This window comes from Poecilia latipinna, unplaced genomic scaffold (assembly GCF_001443285.1).
Source record: "Poecilia latipinna isolate Pla-1442-1.1 unplaced genomic scaffold, P_latipinna-1.0 Scaffold1274, whole genome shotgun sequence".
Classification (NCBI taxonomy): domain Eukaryota; kingdom Metazoa; phylum Chordata; class Actinopteri; order Cyprinodontiformes; family Poeciliidae; genus Poecilia; species Poecilia latipinna.
Genome location: NW_015113890.1, coordinates 190869 through 215130, shown reverse-complemented (window position 1 = coordinate 215130; position 24262 = coordinate 190869). Strand labels below are relative to the sequence as shown.

Below are 24262 nucleotides of genomic sequence, written 5' to 3'. Positions count from 1 at the left end.
TAATCACAGGAAGCAACAGCAAAACTAGACTGGAAACTCATCTTCCTATTTACACACAGATGGAGATGGAAAGTAAACATCACAGACATCCAAAGCACCTAAAACCTTTTGCAAAGGGCTCTACAGTATATGTTTGAAACCGGCAAGCGCAGTGGCGTCTGAGCATGAATGGAATACATCATTTTGGGAATGAAAGGGAAGAAAATAAGTGTTTTAAATGTGGGGAATCAAGCCTGCATATGCTGTGAAGTCCCTAATTCTGCAGGTGCATCACAGCAATTGAGAATGTCATCAAATGTTATTTCATGAAATAAAAATAAAAAACTGAAATTATCAGATTCATTGCACAGAGCTACATATTTTAAGCATTTTATTTCTGTTCAATTTGATGATTACAGCTAATGAAACCTCAAGAGAAAGTTATATCATCCAAGTCCTATAAATAAAGGGTTTTTAATGTACCAGCATGATGATAAAAACACCGCTCGATACCCGACCAGCATATAATGAGTTAAACCCCCACTATATGTTGTCATTCATCGACAATGACAACAAAATGTTATTGCCGAAGAATCCGGGAGAAGTTAAGCACATTGAGGGAAAGTTCAGTGGAAGGAAACAGAGACGGTCAATGAAAATGAAAACCTCCAACCTTGAGAAAGTTGCAAAGCAAAGCCTTGAAATATTGGTTCATCAGCTGCAAACCATCAAAATGAACAAAAATAAACAATTGAAATATATGCATATTCTGTTTTAACTGACTTACTGAAATTAACTTTTCAATAATATAGTAATTCACTGAGGCACACATAAAAAATATTTACAAATTAGAAACATATTAGTTCTGCTAACCTTTTTAAAGGAATTTGTCCAACTTAACAAATTACATAATTGCTTAAAACAACTGAACTAATTATCCTTGACTCCGTCAAAACTCCACACACCTTAAATCCTGTCATGAGGACATGATTATTTTATAAAAACTGCCCTTCATACAGGCAGATCTGAGAGGAGCAGAATCCAAAGAGGAAATGAGTTGCCAAAGGGAACATCTAGAAATGCAGGACTTGCTTCCTTGTTAGACTCCAACTTTCAATCGGACAAGGATGTTCCTCAGTGCAGACAACTCTTGGAGAATGCTGATTTTTGACGGAATAACTAAACAAAAAGCTGATATCCAAAGCTATTTCTTTAGAAAAACTAACAAGTGGGGGAGCCGTCTGGAGCAATCAATCAAGTTGGACAAAGTACAATTTTCTAAATTACCCCGGGCTGATTGCACATTTAAATCACATGCATTAATTGTTTAATATTTGCAAGGGAAGATGACGCTTTGATTAAATCTGACCGCGACCTTCATAGAAATCGTCCTTTAGATGGAGTTCTCCCACACCAGCTTTTCAGAATCAACAATCACAAAAACAAAACAATAAATGAATCAGACGAGTGGGTGACAGGCTCAACAAAGGTTTATTCAAGGTACAACAATTTCCTTTTTATTGTTTAATCATCCTCTGCTTGTCTGCTTGCCCCATATTACATGTGCAAAGTGGATGCTTTATTGTTTTATAATATTCATGTTGTTAAATGGCGGAAAGAACAATTATAATTACAATGCTATTTTCTTCTAATCAGACTATTTTATCAGCCACCAGTTGTCCAAATAAACAGCAGCTGTGTTTCACAGAATAGATGGATATATTAATGAATAAATGTGAGGTTTTTTTTTTTTTTTTTGTCAGTTCTAAATAAAAATTGTGTGACAAAGTTAGATGCAACTCACCAGAAATATGTAGTTAAGAAAAGTCACTTAAAATACCAATTAACCTGAAATTGAGAGAGTACAGATACTGAATGTATTGAGGGTGAAAATACATCTTGTATTGGGGACTCATGAGGTTTATCCAAACCTCAGGCAATTTGAAGGCTTGGATAAATAAGTAAAAACATACACAAGCAATCTATAGCAACTTTAAAATCTATCAATAGCAATATTCAGACATGACGTGTCTTCTGATCACTGCTGTCATCTGCTCTAAAGTAAATCCAGGAAAATAGATTGTTAAATCATTAAGCTCCAATATTTATCAAAGCTGCTGACAGAAAAATGATTAAACGGTACTTGTGTAAAACACCTAATTATACTGAATACTATTGGTCCAGTCAAGGTCATGTAAAGCTGCTGAAGGCATCTCACTGAAAAGCTATATGTGGTCATCGAGACAGAACTTCTTCAAATTCTGTCACATAGCAAACACTTACCGAAACTAATTTTATTTGGATTTTATGTGACGGATCAACACAAAGTAGTACATAGTTCTGAAGAGGAAAGAAAACAACTTGAATTCAGGTTCATTCTTCATTGTAAAACAGCTCCAGTTCAGTCAGGTCGCAAGAAATAGCTTTGGTTTTGAATCTTGCCACCAATTCTCCACTAGATTTAAGTTTGGACTTTAACTGGACCAAGTTAAGACATGATTAGATTTATCAAAGCAACCTAAAACGGCTTTAAACGTGGATGTAGCATGACAAAAAGTACAAAGGTAAAAAGATGTGAATATTTTTGAATGCAACTGCATGTGTTGTGTGTCCAAGACACTTCCCGTCTCTTTAAATATCTGCCGAGTTGAGGTATTTATTTTCTGGGCTGAGTCGATTAACAGGTTTCTTATCGGACGCCTATATGATTCCAAATGCGATCATACAGACATCCTTCTGCCCAAAATGCTTGAAGACTATTTCATTTGACTAGCACAATGGCTGGCAGCCTCAGTCAAGTGCATAATTAGTTGAATTAGATTAAATGACCAATTAAGAGACTAACAAAGTAAATAAGCCTGAGGGGATTCCTCCGAACGCCGGAGAAAGGAATTAAAGTGGAATTAGATTATTGACGGGGAGAATGACAGCACGGTCCAACTAAACAGCTCTATTTCTGTCACAAACAGAGACGGCTAGCTGTCGTCGAGGGAAATGTGCACGTGGAAGGCCTTAATGTGCTAAAAATATAGTGCAAGAAGAAAATAATGGAAAAAGTGAACTCGTATCTGTATTTTGTTCAGTTTCTGCACAGTGAAGACGTTTTCCTATCCCAGACAGACATGTAGTACCCTGTGGAACACAACTTAGCTCATATAAACAGAGAAGCCTACCTTTGCTGGCACTCTCCACATGCTCCAGTTCATCTGGAAACTTCAAAATCTCTGGGTGATTCTCTTCGCACTTCTCAGCCAGGAAATGGAGAAGTGTTGTGTTGTGACTGATGGATTTAGTGTCTCGTAGCTGGGAGGAAAAAAAAAAAGAATATACGTTCAATTGCAGTTTTGCAGGTAAAAAAACCCCTAAAAAACATTTCATTGATGAATAAATGGAGGAAAATCTATTTCAGTAAAATCCCCCCACTTTACAGTCTGACACATTTCACTTCTACTGTACAAATATTGATTCATGTGACAGAGGGAACATGTTTTAGGTTCCAAGTGATCAGTAATGTGCTTGTAGTCTGCTTTCACAAAAAAGAAAAAAAAAATCATCCTGGCGCAAGATGAGTGGGGTGAAGCAGTGGTCAGTGGTAATAATTTTAGGGCTCACAGATGTAATTTAACACAACCAGTAGTTATATATAACATCTCAAACCTGTGAGAAAGTGAAAAGTACACCATCGTATCAGCAGAGCACCTGTTAGTGTGATTCTTCACATCAGCACGTAGAAAACTTGTTCCATATTCATTCCCCACTGTGGCTGCAATGCAGTTCGAATGGCATGCTGGGAAAGCTAATTAGCACAACACACCTCGGCGTTCTTGCACTGATGATATCTGTGCGGTAAACAAGGTGCAGTTGGAGATGCCCACGCATGTGCACACAATGGATGTGCTAATTAACACACATTTCGGTAATACTGAAACAATTACAGGATACACATACTGTAACAGTGAGGGGATCTGACAATTTGTCCCGTCTGATAGCAGTTATTGAGAGAGCTACGAGTTACTTTCATGATAATGAATTTTGGGTTTGTTCATCTTCCGACAGAAACATTGCTTCTCTCGCACGTCTCATAACTATCAGAAGCCATTTGATTTATAAACATTCACAAACACAGGGCTTACTGAAAAGGTAGCAAAGGATGGAGTGTGTAAACAGGTTTTATTGCCCCAAGCTTCACTGATGAAATGTGAATGCGTGAGCTCAGCTGGTGCTCATACCATACTGCGGTTTCATTAAGAGCAGTGGGCGCCCGTACCCTGGTGTTTTAGGTAATATGGGTTAATTAAAATTAGTCAGTGTCTTTTGTTTTCATGGTATTTAGAAACTTTGAAAACAATAACAAAAAAAAGGTTTAATGTTTTAATGTCAATGAAGTCGCTCTCATTTCGAAAGAGAAATATTATGATCTGTGCCGATAAATGCTTTATGGTTCACATGATTTGCATGACGACCAAACCATCTGATAGTCAGAACACTTTAAATAAAAATACATTCAATATTTTGATTGTTTAATAATTTACATCAGTCTCACTGCACAATCTACACAGGGCCTAAAAAGAGGCTGATGCTACGGGATGTTCACAGAGAAAGTTGTAGGAATCAAATGTTTTTTTTTTTTCGTTTTTTTTTTTTGCGAAGACATTCATACTACTAATTAAATGTGACCACGATCAGACTTCTGTGTGAACAGTTTAAGACCCCAAAGCAACTCGCATGCGCAGCAGAGGAACGCTGAAGTCACACAGCAGAGCGCTGTTTAGGTAATGACGGATCCCGCCATCTGTAGCTCGATTTTAAAGTTGGAGAGCAATGGGAGACGACAGTAATGTAATAAGATCATAACTATACGAAGAAAGCTAAGAAGAGAAAAGGAAGTTAAACGTCGGCACTGCTTGCCGCAGCCATTGTTTATCTCCAGATTCACCCCGTCTGGCTTCTTCTTCTGGTGCAGAATTATGACGCATGTCTCACATCAATGACTAGAAAGTCAGACAAAATGCGACATGACCGTTCTGACTGCAGACACTTTGAAACGCTTGGATTTGTATCTGATTTAGTTCCACATATGAAAGTGGCATAAATAAATAAAAAAATCGGATTTGGGTTGTTCAGACTGCAATGAAAAAGTCAGGTATGGGTTGAATATGGGCAAAAAGAAAATTAGATTTGGGTCAATTTCTCCTGCTAAGTTCACATCTAAAACTATTCACACAGGTCTGGTCTTTGAATAGGCCATTCCAACACCTGAATTTGATTTAATATGAATCAATTTAGTGCAGGTCTGGCTTTATGTTTCGGGTTTTTGTTCTGCCGTAACAAGTTTTCTTTTAAACTATTCCCACTGTTAACTTTGCTGACATTCCCAATAACTCTCACCAGCATGATTCTGCCATTGCTGTGCTTCATGGCGGATTACATGCGTTGAGGGGAATGGTCAGTGCTCCCGTCTCCATTACACAAAGTGTTCATTTTGTTGTCATCTGTCTGCCTGTTGTGTTCTGCACATTTGGCAAAGAATCCATGATTTTTCTTCAACTTTATGATTATGTACTACTTTGTTTTTTTTTGTCAATCACTTAAACGCCTCAATAAAGTACACTGAAGTATATGTCTGTAATTAGAGCTGCACAATATATTGCAAATAACGTCCGAAGATCACTGCAAGCAAATGCATATCGCTGAGATCTTCCAACAACTCAATTAAAGTTGGATAATTTCATTTAAGTACCACACCTTCAGGCTCTGTATCTTGGTAATATATTCGGTGACACTTATTGTTTAATGCACCATAAAAAGTTTTAGAAGGTAAAAAGACAATAAAGAGTTGAAGTCATTAAGAAACTACAACTAATTTGTTTGAATGCCAAAAAATCAGGCCAGAAGCAACTCTTTCAATAAAACTTTCTTGTCGAGATGGAAATAATGATTTTCTATTTTTTTTTTTTCCCACAGAAGCTGGAAAGACTACTCATTATCTGTGGCAGAAACACTTAGAAACTTTTTAACTGGTTATTAATCGGAAATCATTACCCTGACATTCATCAGCATATTGCTGAATGCTTTGGGAAGGCACCACATGCAGGCCAGCCCAACGACCACGGCTTCTTCAAACTGGCACACTGGATTTTAATTAGGGGTGTCAGAGTAAAGTGGTAGAAGTATGAATGCATACCACACCAGTTTTATGAGTGAACATTAAAGACACTTCATCGTCATTTCAAACATCTGCCCGTCAACTTCCAACTTGCTTTGACTTCAAGTTAGCGCTAATTGTGTTAGCTGTAGCTAATATAGTAAACAGTAGATGACGAGCCAATCACAGTTTTTGGTTTCACCAAATACCTCATGAGCTTGACTTCTTGTTTTGTTTATAAACTTGAGTTAATGCTTTCAAATAACTGGGAAAAAAATTTGAGTTTTATTAAATGTTTTTATATGTCATTGATTTTACTACTTTGAGGTCTCTTCCAGCTTCCAAATAACTTCCAAATATCTGGAATGATCCATTGTTGCACAGCAACAATGGATCATTTTTTTTAATTTTGTGCTTTTGTTTATGGAGGTCATTATTTATGTCACATGTTTCGAGCAGCAGCAAGCAGCAACCGCTAACTTCATCCCGAGCGACTTTCTCTGCACCTTTATCAACTTTTTTCATTTGTATACGACATAATAACAGAAAACAAAGGCCACAGTCACAATATGTCACATCTCATCCTATTTTAATGGAACAACTAGAAGGACTGTGTGAAAAAAATTTCAATTTCAAATAAAGATTTTCATTGGATGTTGACTCAAAAACAATACCCCATTGTTTTGTTTTTTGGCAACAAATCACACCAGGGATATGATTCAATTCACAGCATAAACAGCCTGGAGGTAAAATTATTCCAAATCCTTCACTAGTGAGTGCAACACATTAATTTAGAGGATCATTTAGAAAGTTAAGCTACATTACAAGAAAACAAGTCTCCCTATTAGCATATGTATCACTTAAAAATTAAAATAAAATAAAGCAGCAATTAATGGCAAAGGAAGATGTGGTAGGAAAGGAAAATCCTCATATTAGCATCATTGTTGATTTGTCAACTTAATTCCTAATGCCAAGGCAGCAGCAGATAACAAATATGTTTTATTGCCGTTTATGAAGCTGTACATAAAGGTGAATAAGTAAAAGGAATATAAGCATTGTGTTTGCATAAATTTACAAATATTGCCACAACGGTTCCGTCTATACGAGAGAGACAGATGTGAAGCCCAGTACAGATGGATTTGCTTTCATTAGGAAGTGTATAATGAGACTGGTAATTGTTGCAGTTATTTAAACTTTAAAGACAGATATTCCTTTAAACACACTGATGCACTAATTCTGGGTGTACGGCTCCCTGTCACACACTCAACAACTAAATTAAATAGACGGCCCGTTTTGCTGAACTTAAACGGAACATGAATCATTGCCATTTGGTGTTCAATTATTGAACGGAGCTGATAAACATTCTCCCCCTTCCCAACTAAAGAAGAAATACAATGGAAGAGCACAATTACTTCTTCATATCTTTGATACCTTTGAAAAACTGCACTGAATTTTTTTTTTAAACTACTACATTAATGTGAATATCAAAATATATTATTGTTTCCCCTGATCCTCCAACCTAAAGTTGATGTTGCCATTTAGTTTTTTATGTGTGTAAAATACAGATTTATGGAGATACACCTGTGCACACGTGGTCAGTTTTTAATAAATAACAATCCCTATGACCCATTCTCAGTTTAATTTCTTTACAGCTCCTTTTCTTTGCATTAGGCTCTGCTCTGTGTTTCTCCTAACCAAGCACCACTGAGGCATTTTCAATAGTGAGAATGTCTCGCATAGAGGATTTTCGGTTTAGTGCAAGTGTTTTTTAGCGACTGGAAGAGCTTCATTCCAGACATGATTCTGTGGGCATTCTTCCGTGGCCATGAGCGGAGAGGGCTTATGAGAACAAGCTCGCTTTCAGGAAACTTTCCATTCCTCACAAAACCAGAATTAAAGCAGAGGAGCTAAACATCGAAGGCGAAGGTGGGTCAGAAGGGGCCCTTCCCCCCCCTGCACATTCCCATCATCAACCTCCTCGCTGATGAGCGCATTAGGTACCCTAGACCTGACACCCGGGGGGCCATTTACTTGATTGACTAAAGTGAGAAAGCATACTTTTTCTTTCTTGTCCATCAATAATGGCCCAATCAGCCCCCCGAGGCGTTTACCGGCTCTACACCAACACTCCACGCTGATTCACTCGGCTTGCATGAATACTACGCTGCCTTCATCACAGGAGAGCTTTTTCTACATCATCCAAACAGGCTTTAAGTCTCCATTGAATGGAGGGAGTCTTCACAATGCATTTATTGCTCTCTTATCTGGGTTTTCCACCCATAAGTCCAAGCATAGACTGCGAAGAGAACCGTTTATTTCTGTTCAGTCGTTTGGTTAAAAATCGTGCAGTGCAAAAGACAGCCGTGGCTTCTCAAACCTTGAAAAACAAACTTCAATCTGATCTGAGATGCTTGGGGGAAATGAGCCACACCAGGAGAGCAAAGAGAACAGAGTTACTTCTGAGAAAACACAAATGCATGCTGCAGACAGAAACTAGTTTAATTTTAAAGTAAAAGCATGTACAAGACATGCTGAAGTTCATTTATGTTACGTTTTAGGTTGGTATACTTTAAACTTCTCCGCAACAGGGTAGAGTGAGCAGAAACGGGGCTGAATAAATACACACACATACGTTTTGTTTCATTTTCCCTTCCGCCTGACTACATACTCTACCTTTAATCACATAAAATCAAATTTTTAGGACTTGTAATGACTTTCTGCATGCCAGCATAGTGTGCTCAAATTGGCTTTATGTCACAAAGTGCAACTCTCCTACTTCTGCAACTACTAATTAGATGCTGTACAAATAAGTGTACATTTTTGCAGATTCTGGTACATATTAGGGATGCTTTTAGAGTAATAGGGTAACGTCTCTTGTCTTAGATGAATATCTAGATGATGGAGTTAAATAATGCTTAAATGTTTTTCTATTTGTAGAAGAATATCATCAATAAAAGTCAAAAACTCTTCGGCACACAAACATTTAGCGATTTAACTGCCTTACTCCACAAGTCAGCTCAAAATTCGCTGGTTTTCTCTGATGACTTCAAAAGTAATTATTTAAGTTTATGTTTTGAAGCAGAGAGAGCAGGTATGTGTAGGTTATTTTACTTTCTCCCTCAACACAATATTTAAACCGTGTTGTGAGTCGTAAAAATGGAGTCGTCAGACGCCTTGCTGCAAGCTAACTCGTTCGATGAACTTAGTTTGAAAGGTATTAGAAACCCTGTCAAGTCTCTGGGTATTGAAGGTAATGACATGCTTTTACAACAAGTGCCGGTGGGGAGCATGTTTTTGTTTATTTCAATATTTTTCTTCTATGCATTTGGATTTGCACACTCACTGAGAGACTGAGTGTGTCTGCCAAATTCAGGACAACTACAATTTTTCCTATTAGGCGACTGGAGATTGCCTCTTTGGATCTGTATAATAAAACCTTAAAACATTGCTGCGTGACACAAATTTTGTCTGATGCACAGTAGTTGTACATTGTATCTAAGTGTGTTTGTATGTATACCATACTGTTTGCTCTTTTACATCATAATAACTTTGTATATTAATTAGCTGCGTCACAGATGCAACATTTGAAACAATCTATTTCAGATGACTGTTCTACAAAGTACTTTCTTCTGTTTTGCCAGAGCCTTACCTTGCAAAGGAAGCTGATGTTGAAGCCAAACGTCTGTGCGTTCCTTGAGCCAGCATTCATGTAATTGCCGACCAGCAACACAAACTCCAGGAGTCTGCGGAAGCCTTCGCTCTTCTTCACCTCCTCGCAGGCGAACGTCACATTCATGATGTCTGGCCGGATGTTGTTCACCTGCTCCTCGAACGTCAGCTTGAACAAAATGCCACTGAGACGTGGCCGCAGCAGCTTTACTGAACTCATCTGCAAAGTTAGAGGAAAATACGTAGTGAGTAATTTCCAGCGGTGGGTTTATCGCCACTAGTTCGCCAATTGCAACGTTTTTGTTTTGCAGTTTAGTATTTGTGCTAACTTTGAAGCAAAACGTTAGCAAAAATAACTTTCCAGATGATCTCCAAGTTGCTAATTTACTTGTTTTGTAAAGATTCAGTGGAATAAAGTCTGTCATTTGTGTTGGGTGGGAGTGAAAAGATAAATTTAAATAGTTTGTCTTAAATCTCCTCTTGGAAATTACAAATTGATGTTCACTTTTTCTTTTATTAATGTAGATATTGATTAATTTATATCATTCACAATGTCAAGTACATGAATGAATAGCTGCAGCTGAACTACAAGGTGTATCCCATTTGCAGAATACCTTCCCTTCTAATATTTAACTAATGTTTTGCTGATAACTAGAACATTTAAGTGCATCAACACAAATACTTATGATCTCCCTGCACAAATGTTAGGAGTGCACACTCAAACAGATCAGCACTCGGAGTCCCACCTCACAAGAACTGATTTGTGTACAATGAGCAGGAATCACGCTGAAAGCCGGCGTGTTGGTGACAGCTGAGGAAGAGGAAAGCTGGAACATCTCTTATTTCCCAGGGGAACTACATATCTCTGCAGTGAGGAGTGACTTGATCGGTGGGGAGGGGGGGGTTGTGATCACAACATAGGTGAGATCAAGAGGTAAAGTGCAACCTCTTGCTTCGTTCCATCTTCTAAAAACACAAGAAGAAAGCTTTTGATGTGTGAAAAGAAGTACTATATCTGGATGAAACGCGTCTGCACTCTTCAGGTCTGGCTGAACATATGTTTTGTTAAAGAATACAGTGTACATCTATGATCTTATTGAGAAGAGTACTTTAAAGGTAACGTCTCTGTTTTTCACTGCAGGGCAGTCATTCAGTAAATGGATGACAAGAGCTGGTAATTAAAAAGTAATTAGAGCTGTAGTTAAGTGGAAAGGTCAGATCAGCTGGAAGATTCACTTCCCTTCACAGATTCCAGTCAATCACATGAGTGTGATAAGCCCAGTAAGACCAGTAGAAGAATATAGCACTTACCTGGGTATGAATGCTGCTCATTTGAGGCTTTTAGTTGTTTTTTTTTAACTGTTCTCTTTGTGGCATTGAAAACTAATGTGGATTTCTTTCTGAATCAAACAGGTTCAATCTACATGCAACCACACTATATCAAAACGTCCTTTAGCAAATTGCAACTTTACAACACACTTTGTTAGTTTGAAGGACACTTTTGGAAAGATACTTCTCCAGCCTTCTTGGCTAGAAATCAATCGGTGTCTTGTTCTTTTTCATCATCTCCAAAACTAGTTGTCATGTTTGTCTAGAATCGGCGTCCTTTCGGAAAACCCAATTCCACCATTTGACCCAAATAGAGTGAATGAGTGAGAGTGAAAGAAAAAGCAAAAGAAAACAAAGAGCAAAAGAAGTAAGAGGAAGAAAAGAAAAAGAAGAAATTCATACTTCTAGACTACATGAGAACTCTATATAACTTTTAACCGATAGGTCACAATGAGCAAAAGACAGAATGACAGAGCAGAAAAACAGTGAAAGAGCAAAAAATAAACTTTATATACTGGAAAATACATTATTATTTTCAGACTGCACAAGAGCAATATGAAAGTTTGATATTATTCAGTTAAATTGAATGTAAAATGTGCATCTAAATTCTAGCTAATAAAAATGGTTAAAGATAAGATGTCTTTATCTTTAACCTCAGAACCATTCATTGAGGTACCAGCAACATTCACCACTCCATTGACCTCACCAGGATATGATTCATTGACAAATACAAATTACTTTTTAAAAATTCCTTCTTTCTTTTACCATTACTATGCAAAAGTTATGAACAATGTCAATTAACTTGAGATATATAGATAAAATACTGCAGACTGTATCCCAACACATAAATCATTCTTTGTTTAAAAGCTACTTTGAGTAAAAAAAAAGAAACAGGTTACTTTCTGGAGACCATGTGTCAAGAAGAGAATATAACAGCAGCAGCGTTATTTATTATGCAAGTGGAGAAGATCGAACTTTTGGATGTTCATTGTAAATTGATAGGAGTTTTGGGATACATCACCAGGCTGGTTGCCTACAGCTGAGCGCTTTTCAAAGGCCTTTAAACAGGCAGGATTCATACACAGCCTGAGGGGGTGATTTTATCACGAGATGACATTGACAGCTCATGTCAAAGAGCCGCATCCACAAAGTTCTTAATGCTGAACGCTCATCAGAACTGATTGAACTGTTCTTTGCTCAAGTCAAAAAGACTTTCAACAAAAGCCGCTGTCATTTGGAGACGGAACTATCAGTTTTGACGCCGTTTGAGAGCTTTTTGTTTGTTTTTTTGTTTGATTAAAAATTACTGCTCTCCAGAAAAAAAAAATAAATAAATAAATCCTGATTCTGGCTTACTGACCAAACAGAACTTTTGGGGAAAAAAAATAATAATAATACAATGTTTAACTGTGCATGTCGGAAAGTGTTTGAAGATAAAGTACGAGTGTGACTGGATACACTGTGCAAAAATCCACTCGGCAAGAGCTAATTATACTTACCACAATGCCGAACTGCTCTGACTCCACAAGCTCCTCGTATTCACCTTTTAGTTCCGCTAGAGCACTCAGTTCTTTCTGCTCAGGCAAGTTCTTTATTAGGTTCTGGAAATGAAAGGGCACATACACAAAAACACAAGAAAATAAGTGTTAATGCAGTTCTCATTTTCTGCTTTCGTCAGGATAGGAACAAAATGCCTGACAGCTTAGCTGAAAACAAAGAAGAAACAAATCCAAAGAGCAAGTGTGCGTTTCGTGTGTTACCTAATTAAACAGTATTTCAATTGAGCCTTTTGTGGAATGTTTATATTCTTTCCAGACAGTATGTGTCGTAGGAATATATGTTGTTGTTCTGCTTGTCATATGTTGGGAAGAAAAATAAATAACATCGATGCAGAGCCCAAAAACTTCAGAGGAAGACTTCCTCCAACAAAATCTGCTTTTTTTTGTGTTTCAAAATGTCCTTGTTGTACCTTTTCTCCCACACCTGGTGCTGAAAAGAGTCGCCAGTGCTTTTCCTGATAATCCTTAAAGGAAGCAAAATATTTTTTTGTTTGCTACTAAATAAATTCACAGAATCTCCTTGCTACATTGAATGTGAGATGAAATAGGTTCAATGGGAAAGTAAATAATTATTTTTTCAGACGTTTTAGTTTCTTGGACTGTTTGAGTTGTATCTTAAATAAATCTATTGGGCTTCGTATTAAACTAAGTGTTGTTAATTTACTAATATTAGGCTGACAACCTGATACAAGATCTGTAATTTTATTATATGCAAACTTCTGAATTTGAAGTAATCCAAAATTCTCTACAAATATTTTCACATGCTGCTCAGTTAACTTTTCACCTCATCTACCAGTCTAGTTCATCCAGTAATGTCAAATGGTTAATTAGTACAAAAGTCTGTTTTTTTACAGCTCAGAAATAACCAACGGCATATTTTATTTCTATGAATCATCATATATATTTATTTCTGTTGGAGCAGTGGTCAAAGAGAATATTTAGAAGTTGTCTGGTTATGTGAAAAGTCAGATTAGGTCACAAAATCACTGCTGGTAATTGTTGCTTTTTGATTCCGAGTTGTGGCCTAGAGCCAATTACCGAACATGTCAGCGACCTTCAGAGAGCCGACCTTCTGCTGCATAATGCACATCACCTTGCGATTGTCTATGAAAAGCAAGCAAAGGCTTTGCCATTAATTTGCTGCCGCCTGATAAATTTCTTTTGTACAAGCAGAATAAAAACAACATGCAGTTGGTGGCGGCGAGGTTGAAGATTAAGATGGAGATGAGGAAGATAATGGGAGGGGATGCGTTTTCAGTAAATGTTAATTGTTTGTGTGAAGGTCAGCCAAGTTAATAAAATTGACCACAGCGACTTTTCCCTCCCTTTTCCTCGGAGGTGGAGAAGAGAAAGAGCTGCCCTTTCCCAGGTCTTTGCAGAGCTTCCTTGCTCATTAGCTCCTCAAATTTATTCAGCGGGAGCAGACTGGCACTGGACCACGTGTCCAGATGGGAACCCAGACAGACAGACAGGGAAAATGGACAGTAAAAGCCGTTGCTGGGCCACAGACTTGGCTGACCAAGTTATAGACCTCTGCAGCCATCACAGTCAACACAACCATAGTCTACTGCCCACTAATGATGACATCTCTGTCTTTCCCTCGGGGGATTCAGTGGTATAAAACAGTGAGCCATACTGCAAGCCATGAAACCTTGTTTGGGATGCAGCCATTAAATCAAATGTTGCTTGCTTTTTATCCAAAGCCCCAATTAGAGTCTGCAGTGCCTTACTGCTGCCTTAATAATAAATATTGTTGATTGCATCAGGAGACGCAGATAAAACAAATTGAAATAAAAAAAAAGGGCTGGAAATCTAAAAATAAAAAAAAATTAACACTGAAGCAATAATTCATTTCAAGTTTCATGTATTCTCCTGATTCAGTCAAAATAGTTCTGATGCTCTGCAACAGTATCATATTTACCACATAATCACAAGCTTCAACATATTTTATTGGGATTTTACTTGATACACAAACACCAAGTAGTTCAAGATTGCGAAGCGGAAAGAAATCATACATGATTTCCATTGTTTGTTTTTTCTTACATATAAAAATTTAAAGTGCATCTTCAGGCAGTCTGCATCAGGACTCTTTGGAAACCTTTTCACTGCGAGTGAAACCACAGATATTTGGAGGTTTGCATACAGAAACTGAAGTTTTTGCCTTTCTCTTTTATCAAGACAACGCGAGCTCAGTGAGATTGAATGGCGAGTGTCTGTACATCAATTTCCAGGTACTACCACTTCTGCTCAACTGAACTTCGGTCTGGGTCATTCTAAAAGATGAATTTTCTTTGATAGAAACCATTTCACTGTAGCTCTGTAGTTCTGCACATAAAACCTACCAGGACAGAAAAATATATTGTTTTAGGCAAGCTAGAAAGAACAAAGAAACAATGGTATTTCTGTCCATAATATTTTCTACTACAAAAGAAACTCGACCTCAGAACTCAAGAGAAGTCCCACTTTTTACTTCTGAAAAATTGAGCAGTAGCAGTCGGACATCACAAAAGAAAGAAGTTCTGCCCTGATGATGGAAATTTGCCCTGGAAGACAGAACTACTTACAAAGTATCTACAGTCATCAGCTTCCTCGTTGCAGCTAGAGAACAGGAAAGCTGCCCTCATCAATATTTCACCAAAATGTTCAGGGTGTAAGTTCTCCAAAGCAGCACTGAGATGTAAGCCAAAAAGTTTCATTTTGCTCCACTGGACCTTCCAGGTGGTTGTATTGTGCTCTAAATGGGTAAGATTTGCAGAGTCCACAAGTAAAACTAGTAAGTTGGACTTTTCACAGAGTCTCCCACCTGAGCTGTGGAAATTTATTGAACGGCTCTCTGTGAAAAGTCCAAAGCTTAGGATACAGTTTTATAACTCAAATCTGCTTTAAACCTCTCTGTATCTCCATCAATGAAGTTTCTGTTGTGTTTGTTGTCCTTCATGATACTGTTTGTTCTCCAACGATCTCCCACAAAACCACCAAGGCCTTCACACAACAGATAAACTATGCGTCACTCTGGATCTACTTCTAAGTCATGCAATAATTTGTACTCATCAATCACTTAACAATCCAAAATGTACTGATGTTTATGATTTTAAAGTCACAAAACATAAAGTTTGATAGTTTTGTAATAATGCTTCAGACCTGACAGGAAATCATCAAATCAGAGGGGGGAAAAAAAAAAAAAAAAAAAAAAATCTTTGTTTTTTGTCAATAAATGCAGGAATAATGTGCAGTTAGGAACTAAATGAGCTAGACTGCATTCATAACAGGCTTTAGGAATTAGATTTCACTCTACACAGTCTGATCCGTTTAAGATGTAAATGAACGTGTAAAAAGTAAAATCCCAAGGGTAAAACAATCTACTGGAAGAGAAAGGGAGGAAAATTAACATCTGGATTAGTAACAAAGTTCCCAGACAATATATCATTGGCTTTGAATAAAACAGCATCAACTGAGAGGCAAATCGTTCATCCGTTTGGAATACTTGCTAATACTAAGGCAAATCCGATTATTCCGACTGTTCGTCTTTGGCAAACAACAAGGGATACGTCTTCAGTCTAAGTCTTTTCCAATCACTTAAGCATGATTTGTCACATTAAAAAGAGAATGAAAGCTTTGCCATTTACTTTGAGTATTAAAAAAATGCATAGAAGAAGGAGGAGAAATATGATATTCAGTCATATTTTCTACATTTTTATTGCGTCTCACTAAAAAAAATGCTGCAGCTTACTGCAGCTGAGAGACACAGTAGTGGAAAATCAAATCTACCTTGTGTTCATCGAAACCCCACCGAGTGCAATTGACACAAAGGCTGCGCCATATGTCTAGCGATTTAGAAGACTGGGTGATGATTCTGGTCCAGACTCCTCCCGACAGGATACCAGACACATTCTGACGCTTAACAAAGAGCACTGAAGGTATGACAACAACAACAACACATGTTTGATTACCATCTCAAATGAATACAAGCCAAGTGGCAGCAAAGAAAACCCAAATTCAACCACTTCCTTTTGTAAAGAGAAAATGCGCCTGCATGATGACGCAGATGTTAGCTTGGCTGCCTGGAGGCAACGAGGTCCTGGGTTCAAATCCCACCCAGGGCTTTCCTGTTCAGAGTTTGGATGTTAGTCCTCTTTGTGCGCAGGATTCCCCTGGGTACTCCGGTGTGCCCACACAGCACAAAGTAAAGCATGTTAGGTTAATTGGTGACTCTAAATTACCCGTAGGTGTGAGGGTGTGGGTGAGTGATTGTGTTTTGTTTGTGTGGGCTCTGTGATGGACTGACGACTCAGGTTTTAACACGCTGACTGTTGGAAAGAGGCAGCTGCCCCATCCAACAAGCCTGAACAGGAACAAGCAGATATCATGTGAGACTATAATAAAGCGGGTATTAAAATGCTATTGATACCAGTAAAAGATGCCTTGGATACAATATAAACATTCATACCACTTCACTAAAGTAATGATTACAAAACCAAAGCACTTTTCCTTCAAACCTTTATTTTATCTTGGTTATAAACACTGCGACCAGGCAGAGCAGCTAACTCCTCCTGATAAAAATCCATGATTTTCAGCTTTAAATATAACATATCTATAACTGGCTTCTGTCACAGCGATTATACTTTATAACCACTAAAGAAATTCCACAGAGCAGTAAAAATAAAACTTTTACGAGATTCCAATGATGAACATGTTCTTTTTCTGGCTTTTAAAACAAGAATGAAAGACAGGAGACAGAGAAACCTGGTGTTGTTCAGCCATTACTTCAGGTCGGATAGCAGGACTTGCATCTAAAATAGTAGTTCATTTTTACCTTAGAAAATACCAGACCTATATATGTAAGACTCGTTCGCATTGATGTCAGAGAAAGTACAATACTTGCCTGTCTGTCAAATTTTTAATTTTCAGAATAACCCCATCACAAACACAAGTCAGATTGTTTGTGATCGTTATTCCAATTCCAAAAAAAAGATTTAAATATCATTTTGCAAAAATGCTCAGTCAATTCCCATTGATTTAATTACAACAGGTCATTTCAAGAACTCAGACGGCGCTCAACATCGATGGTGTTTCCTCCTCCTCCCCCCCCAAAGTCAGCCGCAGCTACGACTCCATATTTAAAATGTGGTGAATGTTAGCTGAGGCACTGTCGAAGCCAAAACTGTGAAAGTCCTTTACTTGTGGAAGGGATGTAGCTGAGAGGGAAAAAAAAGAGCATAAAAGTAATGAGAAACAGGATATGGTTGAGTAAACATTTGTCGAGGATGACAGTATCTGTAGGGCTTTTACTTTCATACTTTGATCTCTGCTGCTGTCAACCAGCTTCCTGTGAATCGAGTTCAGTTTCAAAGCATCTGCAGAGCCATGCCAAGTTAATGCAGGATGGAGCTGGGCACGCATAAGCCCAACACTTTAGAAAACTGTTTACAGGACTGAATAATGTGAAAATAGCAAAACACGCATTACTACTGAGCTGCAACACAGACTGAAATTCCGTGCTGCGTTTTCGATATCAACATAAAAACATTTGGAAGAAACTTAAGACATTTGGAAATGCAAAAATGTGTACCAGATTTAGAATTTTCAATATTAACTGCAAGAGCTTTTTTTTTTTTTTTCCCCCCCCAGTTAATGTCTAAATAAATTGTGTTCATTTGAAAGGCTTATTAGAGATCTGCAACAAAGACAGACAAAGAGCCACATCTGCCACATGCTTGACAGATGCGTTTTTCCACTTTTAATTGATTTTCTACTTCGTTTCAGGAGACAGATAAACATGTGGTATTCTGCCCGTGCTTTGCGGCGGAGAACAACCAGCGACTGCCATCTCCCTGCCGTGACACCACAGCGGGATTCCCATGTGGCTCATGGGCAAAATGAGTGAACGATTCGGTTAGAATAAATGACAAAATAATGAGCAGCTGACAAGAGTTTTGAACACTGTCTAACCCGAACTTTTTAAACCACACATTGACAACTAAACCCCAAAAAAAAAACTAAACATTTTTAATGAGATTTCGACTTCTTTTTGGCAACTAAAAGAAGTTACTGAAAGTTACAAAGTTTGGCCTTGTAGACAAACAACATCCATCTCAAACAAAAGACCCCCCCCTAAAACCCTACTTTTTTTATTTCATAAAAACCTCAGACCTATTAAAAAAAAAAAAAAAACCCAACAACTGTGTTTTACTGTGGCTATCACATTGCTTTGGTGATGTGCATTGTTATTTCTGCATTGGCAACCCTAATCCAGACATAAAGATACTAAAGAATACTGCTGTCACATGCAGCACAAGTCGTGGAAATACCTGCAGTTCCTTCTGTTTTGCTATCAGTGTCTTTGGCAGTTTTTTTTTTTTTTTTTTTTTTTTTTATAAATTTCCAAAACATTTTTCTTGCATCCCTTTTAATCTACGCTATCCTAAATAATTGGTAACGGCTCCTACAGTGGCATGGTTCATACAACATATAAAATGAAGACGTTCAAATCCCTCATTGTAATTTACAAGTTTGACAAAAAAATTCTTTTGATTCTTCCACCATCTAAGAAGTGAGTTGCTCTAACCCTAAGGCTCTAATCAAAATCATTAGTGCCACTAACGCTATGCCAGCACGGTATTTTGCAGAAGCTGAATGTAGAAGTACATTCACTACATTCAATCATGCCGATATCCACTGTGAGTCAATGACAGAAAAATAGCTTCGCTGTTAGCGGTTCAGAGGAAGTGCACCCACCATCGGATACTTTGCATTTGTAAACCATGTTTTTTTGTTTTACGGATGAAAATTAGTAGCATGTCAGTTATATCCTACAGAATTTAATTTCAGGTTAATCAGATTCTTTATAATCTGTGGCAGATGTAATCTCACACAGATTGAACAATGACGCTGAATATAAAGGTGCTTCATTGGAGTATTAAACTGGGAGTGAAAAATATCTAGCCATCATTCGTTTCGCTGTAATAAATTTGTTTTTCTCTTTAACTGAGCAGGATAAATGTGACAAATTATGGTGTAAAGAGTTTTGTAATGAAGTCAAAATTCTGCATGGATAATGACATTTTAAGAAGATGATCAAAACAATTAATTCTGCATTTATTTATTTAAAAGCTACAGCTAAAACTACCCTGGTACAGTGTAAGATATTTACTATATACTGAAGGGAGATATTTATAACATTCATACTATGAACAATGTGCCATAGTTTCAACTATATTTTACAAAAAAAATGGGACGAGTACAATTGGATTTGTGTGATGAATCCTATATCATAAACTATCAGTGTCATGAAGACAGATGTTAACTGCAACATGCTTCCAAACAAAAGGAGCAAAAACGCTGTCACCATTGATTTAGTCATGCATGCCGGTGTATCCGGCAAATGTTTATTACGTGACAAGTAACTGGGAACACTCGAAGCATCATTATGAAATGCTGCAGCGTTCAAAATGCTAAAACAAGTGACTATCCTCTATTTAAAAGGCAGAAAACGGCTAGCTAATGCAACGGTAGCTACTGCAGTTAAAATACAAAGTCTACAACAAACGTACCCACCATTTTAAGTACAACATGCCCACAAGCTGATGTTTACTGCAACTGAGCTAAAACAGTGAAGTCTTGGAAAAAAAAAAAAAAAAAAAGGCAAATCTTGTCTCAGAGGTAAGTACGGTAAACAATGAACATCAGTCATACATGTTGCAAAGTCTACAGAAATTACAACCCAGCAAAGCACCATGTCACTGTGAGCAAAGCTGCAGTAACAGACTGACAAGCAACAAACCGAGTGTGACAGATTTTAAAACCGTATTAAACTAAAGGAGAATTTCAGCGTAAGAGAAAGACGCAAGAACTGAGCAAGGGGAAAAACATGGTTGAGAGAAGGATGGGGGAGGGATTAATTTGAGTGTTTGGGCAGGAAAACCTGACATACTTAGGGTGACATTAAATTTGTCTTTAGGATATATGTAAAAAAAAGAGAAGTTTTTTTTTCATGTGTGCACCTGAACTCTTGCATATAAAATAGAAAGTGTGAAGTAGGATTAAGAATGAGGCTAAAAATAAAGATATGTGGTTTAAACATGAAAACAGGTGCAACAGTTGGAACCAGATGAGTAAAAAATAGAAAAAAAAACAAAACAAACAAAAGTACCCTGAAAGAGTAAATGAGTCACTTGAACGATACTAGATAAAAGCTTTATATATTACTTGAAAGTGAAACTCAATTTTTTATCTTTAGGAATCAATTCTGTATTATGTTGAGCTGTTTTTTGTTTTGTTTTGTTACCATTCTATATGAATTTTGCATAAAATCCCGTTAAATGGTCAAAACTAATTTGGAAATAAACTTTTCAAGTTGGAGAAAGGTGGCGGCATTCGTCTGCGTAATTGTCCCTCAATTGTGCATATTCCTTCTATGCAATATAGTCATCCAAACACAAAGCCAGAACATGAGACTGTCAATCAAATAAGAAGAGAGCAAGCATGCAAAACAGTAATAGAAATTAATTTGTTTGTGGAGGATTGCTGTATGAGAGTGTCTCTTTGATTGATGTGCCATCTGCCACAGAAACAAAGACACGGGATTGGAAAAATGAAAACAGAAATATTTCTCACTCTTTTTTTTTCTCTTTTTTTTCCCCTCCATAAAGCACTTATGAAAATACAGCACCAATCATGCCGGAGGAGGAGCAGAGTGGACTCCACAGAATAAAAATTTAACTACTGAGCTGTATTGTGCATTAACCTGCCTGTGTGCATTCCTACGAGTATGAGACTGTGTGTTGTGTGTTTTTAATCAATACTTAACCTGTGGAGGGTGTAACCAGCCTCAACCCTCTGGCTAGAGATGAACAGCTAGGTGGTGATGAGGTACATGTAACACACCTTTGATTCTTGCCATCAATATCTGAAGCGTATTTCATATTACACCAGACTAAGCCTCGTCTTTCGTTAACCTGCATCTACTTTTGCCCTCACTCTGTTTATTCAACGCCTCCACCCCCTCTGCTTTCCCTTTATGTTTCCAGCCCTACCAAATCCGCATAATGCATTTCACATTTCACTGTAAAATTTGCATTTGATGCAGAAGTGCTGTGTAGTGTGTGCCAAAACAAACCACAATTAAGCCCATGGGGGACTTGTGTTTTTCCTGCTTAAGCTCTAATCCAACATGCCCACACTTATCGCCATGTCCCACATGTGCACTTTTGCACTGTGAAAACGATGCCCAACAATGTGCCAGTCGGCCACAATCACCTGTTACAGATGTGAACAAAGGCTGGCATGAGTACCAAGGCCCTGCAGCCAGCGAGCAGGCCACGTGTAATGACGGCGGCCATGCATATGGATGAGCGCGGCGCTGATGTGGGTGATTGACAAGAGAGATAAACAATAATAACAAGGCAAGGCCAGCTAAGAAGACTCCTGTGAGACCTGGTGGAAAGGTTGTTGCCATGGCAGGCCGAAGGCAGAAGATTGCCAAGTCAAAAGTTTACAACACTTGCACTCAGTAAGACAACATACTGAGTGAATGTCTGGCTTTGTATCAGGTGTTATTAAACAACAACAATTAGACAGCTTGTTTTTATTTTCATAAATGATGAAACAAAGTCCAATTTCCATCTTTTATAAGCATTTGAGATTACAAAGACTTGAATCTGCTTCAACCTTTCATGCAAATACTTAAGTTTCATTATTTAGCAGGAAACCTGATTCAAACATCGTCTTAAGTGATAAGTCAATTTAAAACATCTCATATGACACCTATGAAAAGGTTGGCAAGGCATTTTAAGCATCGTAGATGTACACATCTCTGGTCTGAGTATTATTGAAACCAGTTTCTTAAGAGATTTAAAAGCTCACATGTCGCCAATAAAAACCAGATACAGAAATGTCACCCTACTGAAAAGTAAGTCTATAAACTATGACTACATGACTTTGTTGGGTCCCTTTTGGGATCAGACCAGTATGCTAAACAATCTGGGTGATACCAAGTTTATTATGGCAATTATTGGTACTTTCGGCAGTGGGGACAATTGCCATTTCATCGTCAAATATTACTATTAAACATAAAGCATGTCAGCAGAAGCAGGAGGAAGCAACAAGTGCTCTAAAGTTTCCTGGAAGGCAGACATGCTGAGCCTTGGGCTTGATTAAACTCAGTGGCCCAACGTAAGCAGATGACGTTAATCTGAGGACTTTGGGAAAGACAGCTGTGTATGGAGGCTGTTGAAGCCACTTCACAAGCACCTCGAGGTTATAGGTATCTCTGGTGATTGTACAACTTTTTTCTAGCACATCTTTTCCTTCCACTAAAATTTCCATTAATATTACTCTGTTGAAATCTAGCTTCTTTGGAAACGACTTTTTTGTGGCAAAACCTTAATGGAGGAGAGAGTCAATCCCACACATTATCTACCTGCAGGTCATAAAATGGCCATAGAAAACATGCTGTATAAAAGTCCTTTTCATTGGTCATTATGCACAATTAAGATCATCTGAAAGAATGTTTTATAATTCTAAGGATCTTAAGAATAGTAGCAATAAACACTTTAAATATATCTGAAGAGTTAATATACGAGTTTCCCTTTTAAACTAGTTAAAGTAAATATTTGATGATATTCTAATTTAAAATGGATCTGAATTTCTAAGAATTGCAATTAAATGATGGAATATGAAAGGAAATATGTATATTTTACTTATTTCAACACACACTGAAAACATAATCAGATATATCCTGATTTTGAAGGGTTAGGTGGGGAATTAATTGTGATTACAGGAAGAAAAAGTATAAATACATGTAACCAAAGGAAAACACTACCATTTTTCTCTTATTCCAAAATAAAAATGCATTTTTTAACCTCTGGGCAACTGGCAGAACAGAGGTGTGAAAAAATCAAAGAGAGGAAAGTTATTTTTTACTACTCCTTTAAAAAACTTAAGATTAAGTTTGATGACATGTTGAAACCAGTGTGGGTTTTGAATTTTGTGACCTATAAGGAGCAAAGTAAATCAGGACCTGTCTCTAAAATGTGCATCATTTCATCAGTCGCACTAAATCAGTTACAATCATTACAAATCCCAGCCTCCACCCCAGAAATCATCTCAATAACCCCAACACTGTATATCAATGCATGAGGAAATACGCGATTTAATTAAAAGGGAGACTTGACACTTTTCACTTTGCATTCCTTTAATATATGTATTTGCACACAGCATAGGGCAATACTAATTACAAATGAATAACAGTGGTGCACTGTTACTCATTAGCCTTTCCTTTTGAAAAGAAGACGGGGTAATATAAAATACACTGGAACACATTAAAGATTAAGAAGTCACTCTGATATTCTGCAAAACAAGCCCCAAGGGGCATATCATCCACCGACGAGATTTAGCTTACCAACACACGCCAAAAACTGGGTGTGCTGAAACATTTAGTGATGACTCTTTCATTTCAGGCAGTCGAATCGGTAAAAAATAGGTGAATCTGGCCTTTAACTTAAAGATGTGCTTCTTTTATAACACTGCAAAAAAAAAAAAAAAAAAAAAAAAAAAAAAATTTTTTGTTAAAAAAAATAAAAAG

The 24262-nt window shown here is 37.5% G+C and overlaps 1 protein-coding gene across 1 annotated transcript in view; it reads right to left on the bottom strand.

Annotated features, from left to right (window-relative positions):
• The window catches only part of LOC106961172 (protein diaphanous homolog 2-like), a 256445-nt gene that overhangs the window by 85090 nt on the left and 147093 nt on the right, over window positions 1–24262 (bottom strand). The window contains exons 18-20 of the mRNA XM_015054721.1: window positions 12622–12723; window positions 9774–10013; window positions 3153–3282 (exon numbers count right to left, since the gene is read on the bottom strand). Of these exons, the coding sequence (XP_014910207.1) occupies window positions 3153–3282; window positions 9774–10013; window positions 12622–12723 (472 nt within the window). The remainder of the gene's footprint in view (window positions 1–3152; window positions 3283–9773; window positions 10014–12621; window positions 12724–24262) is intronic.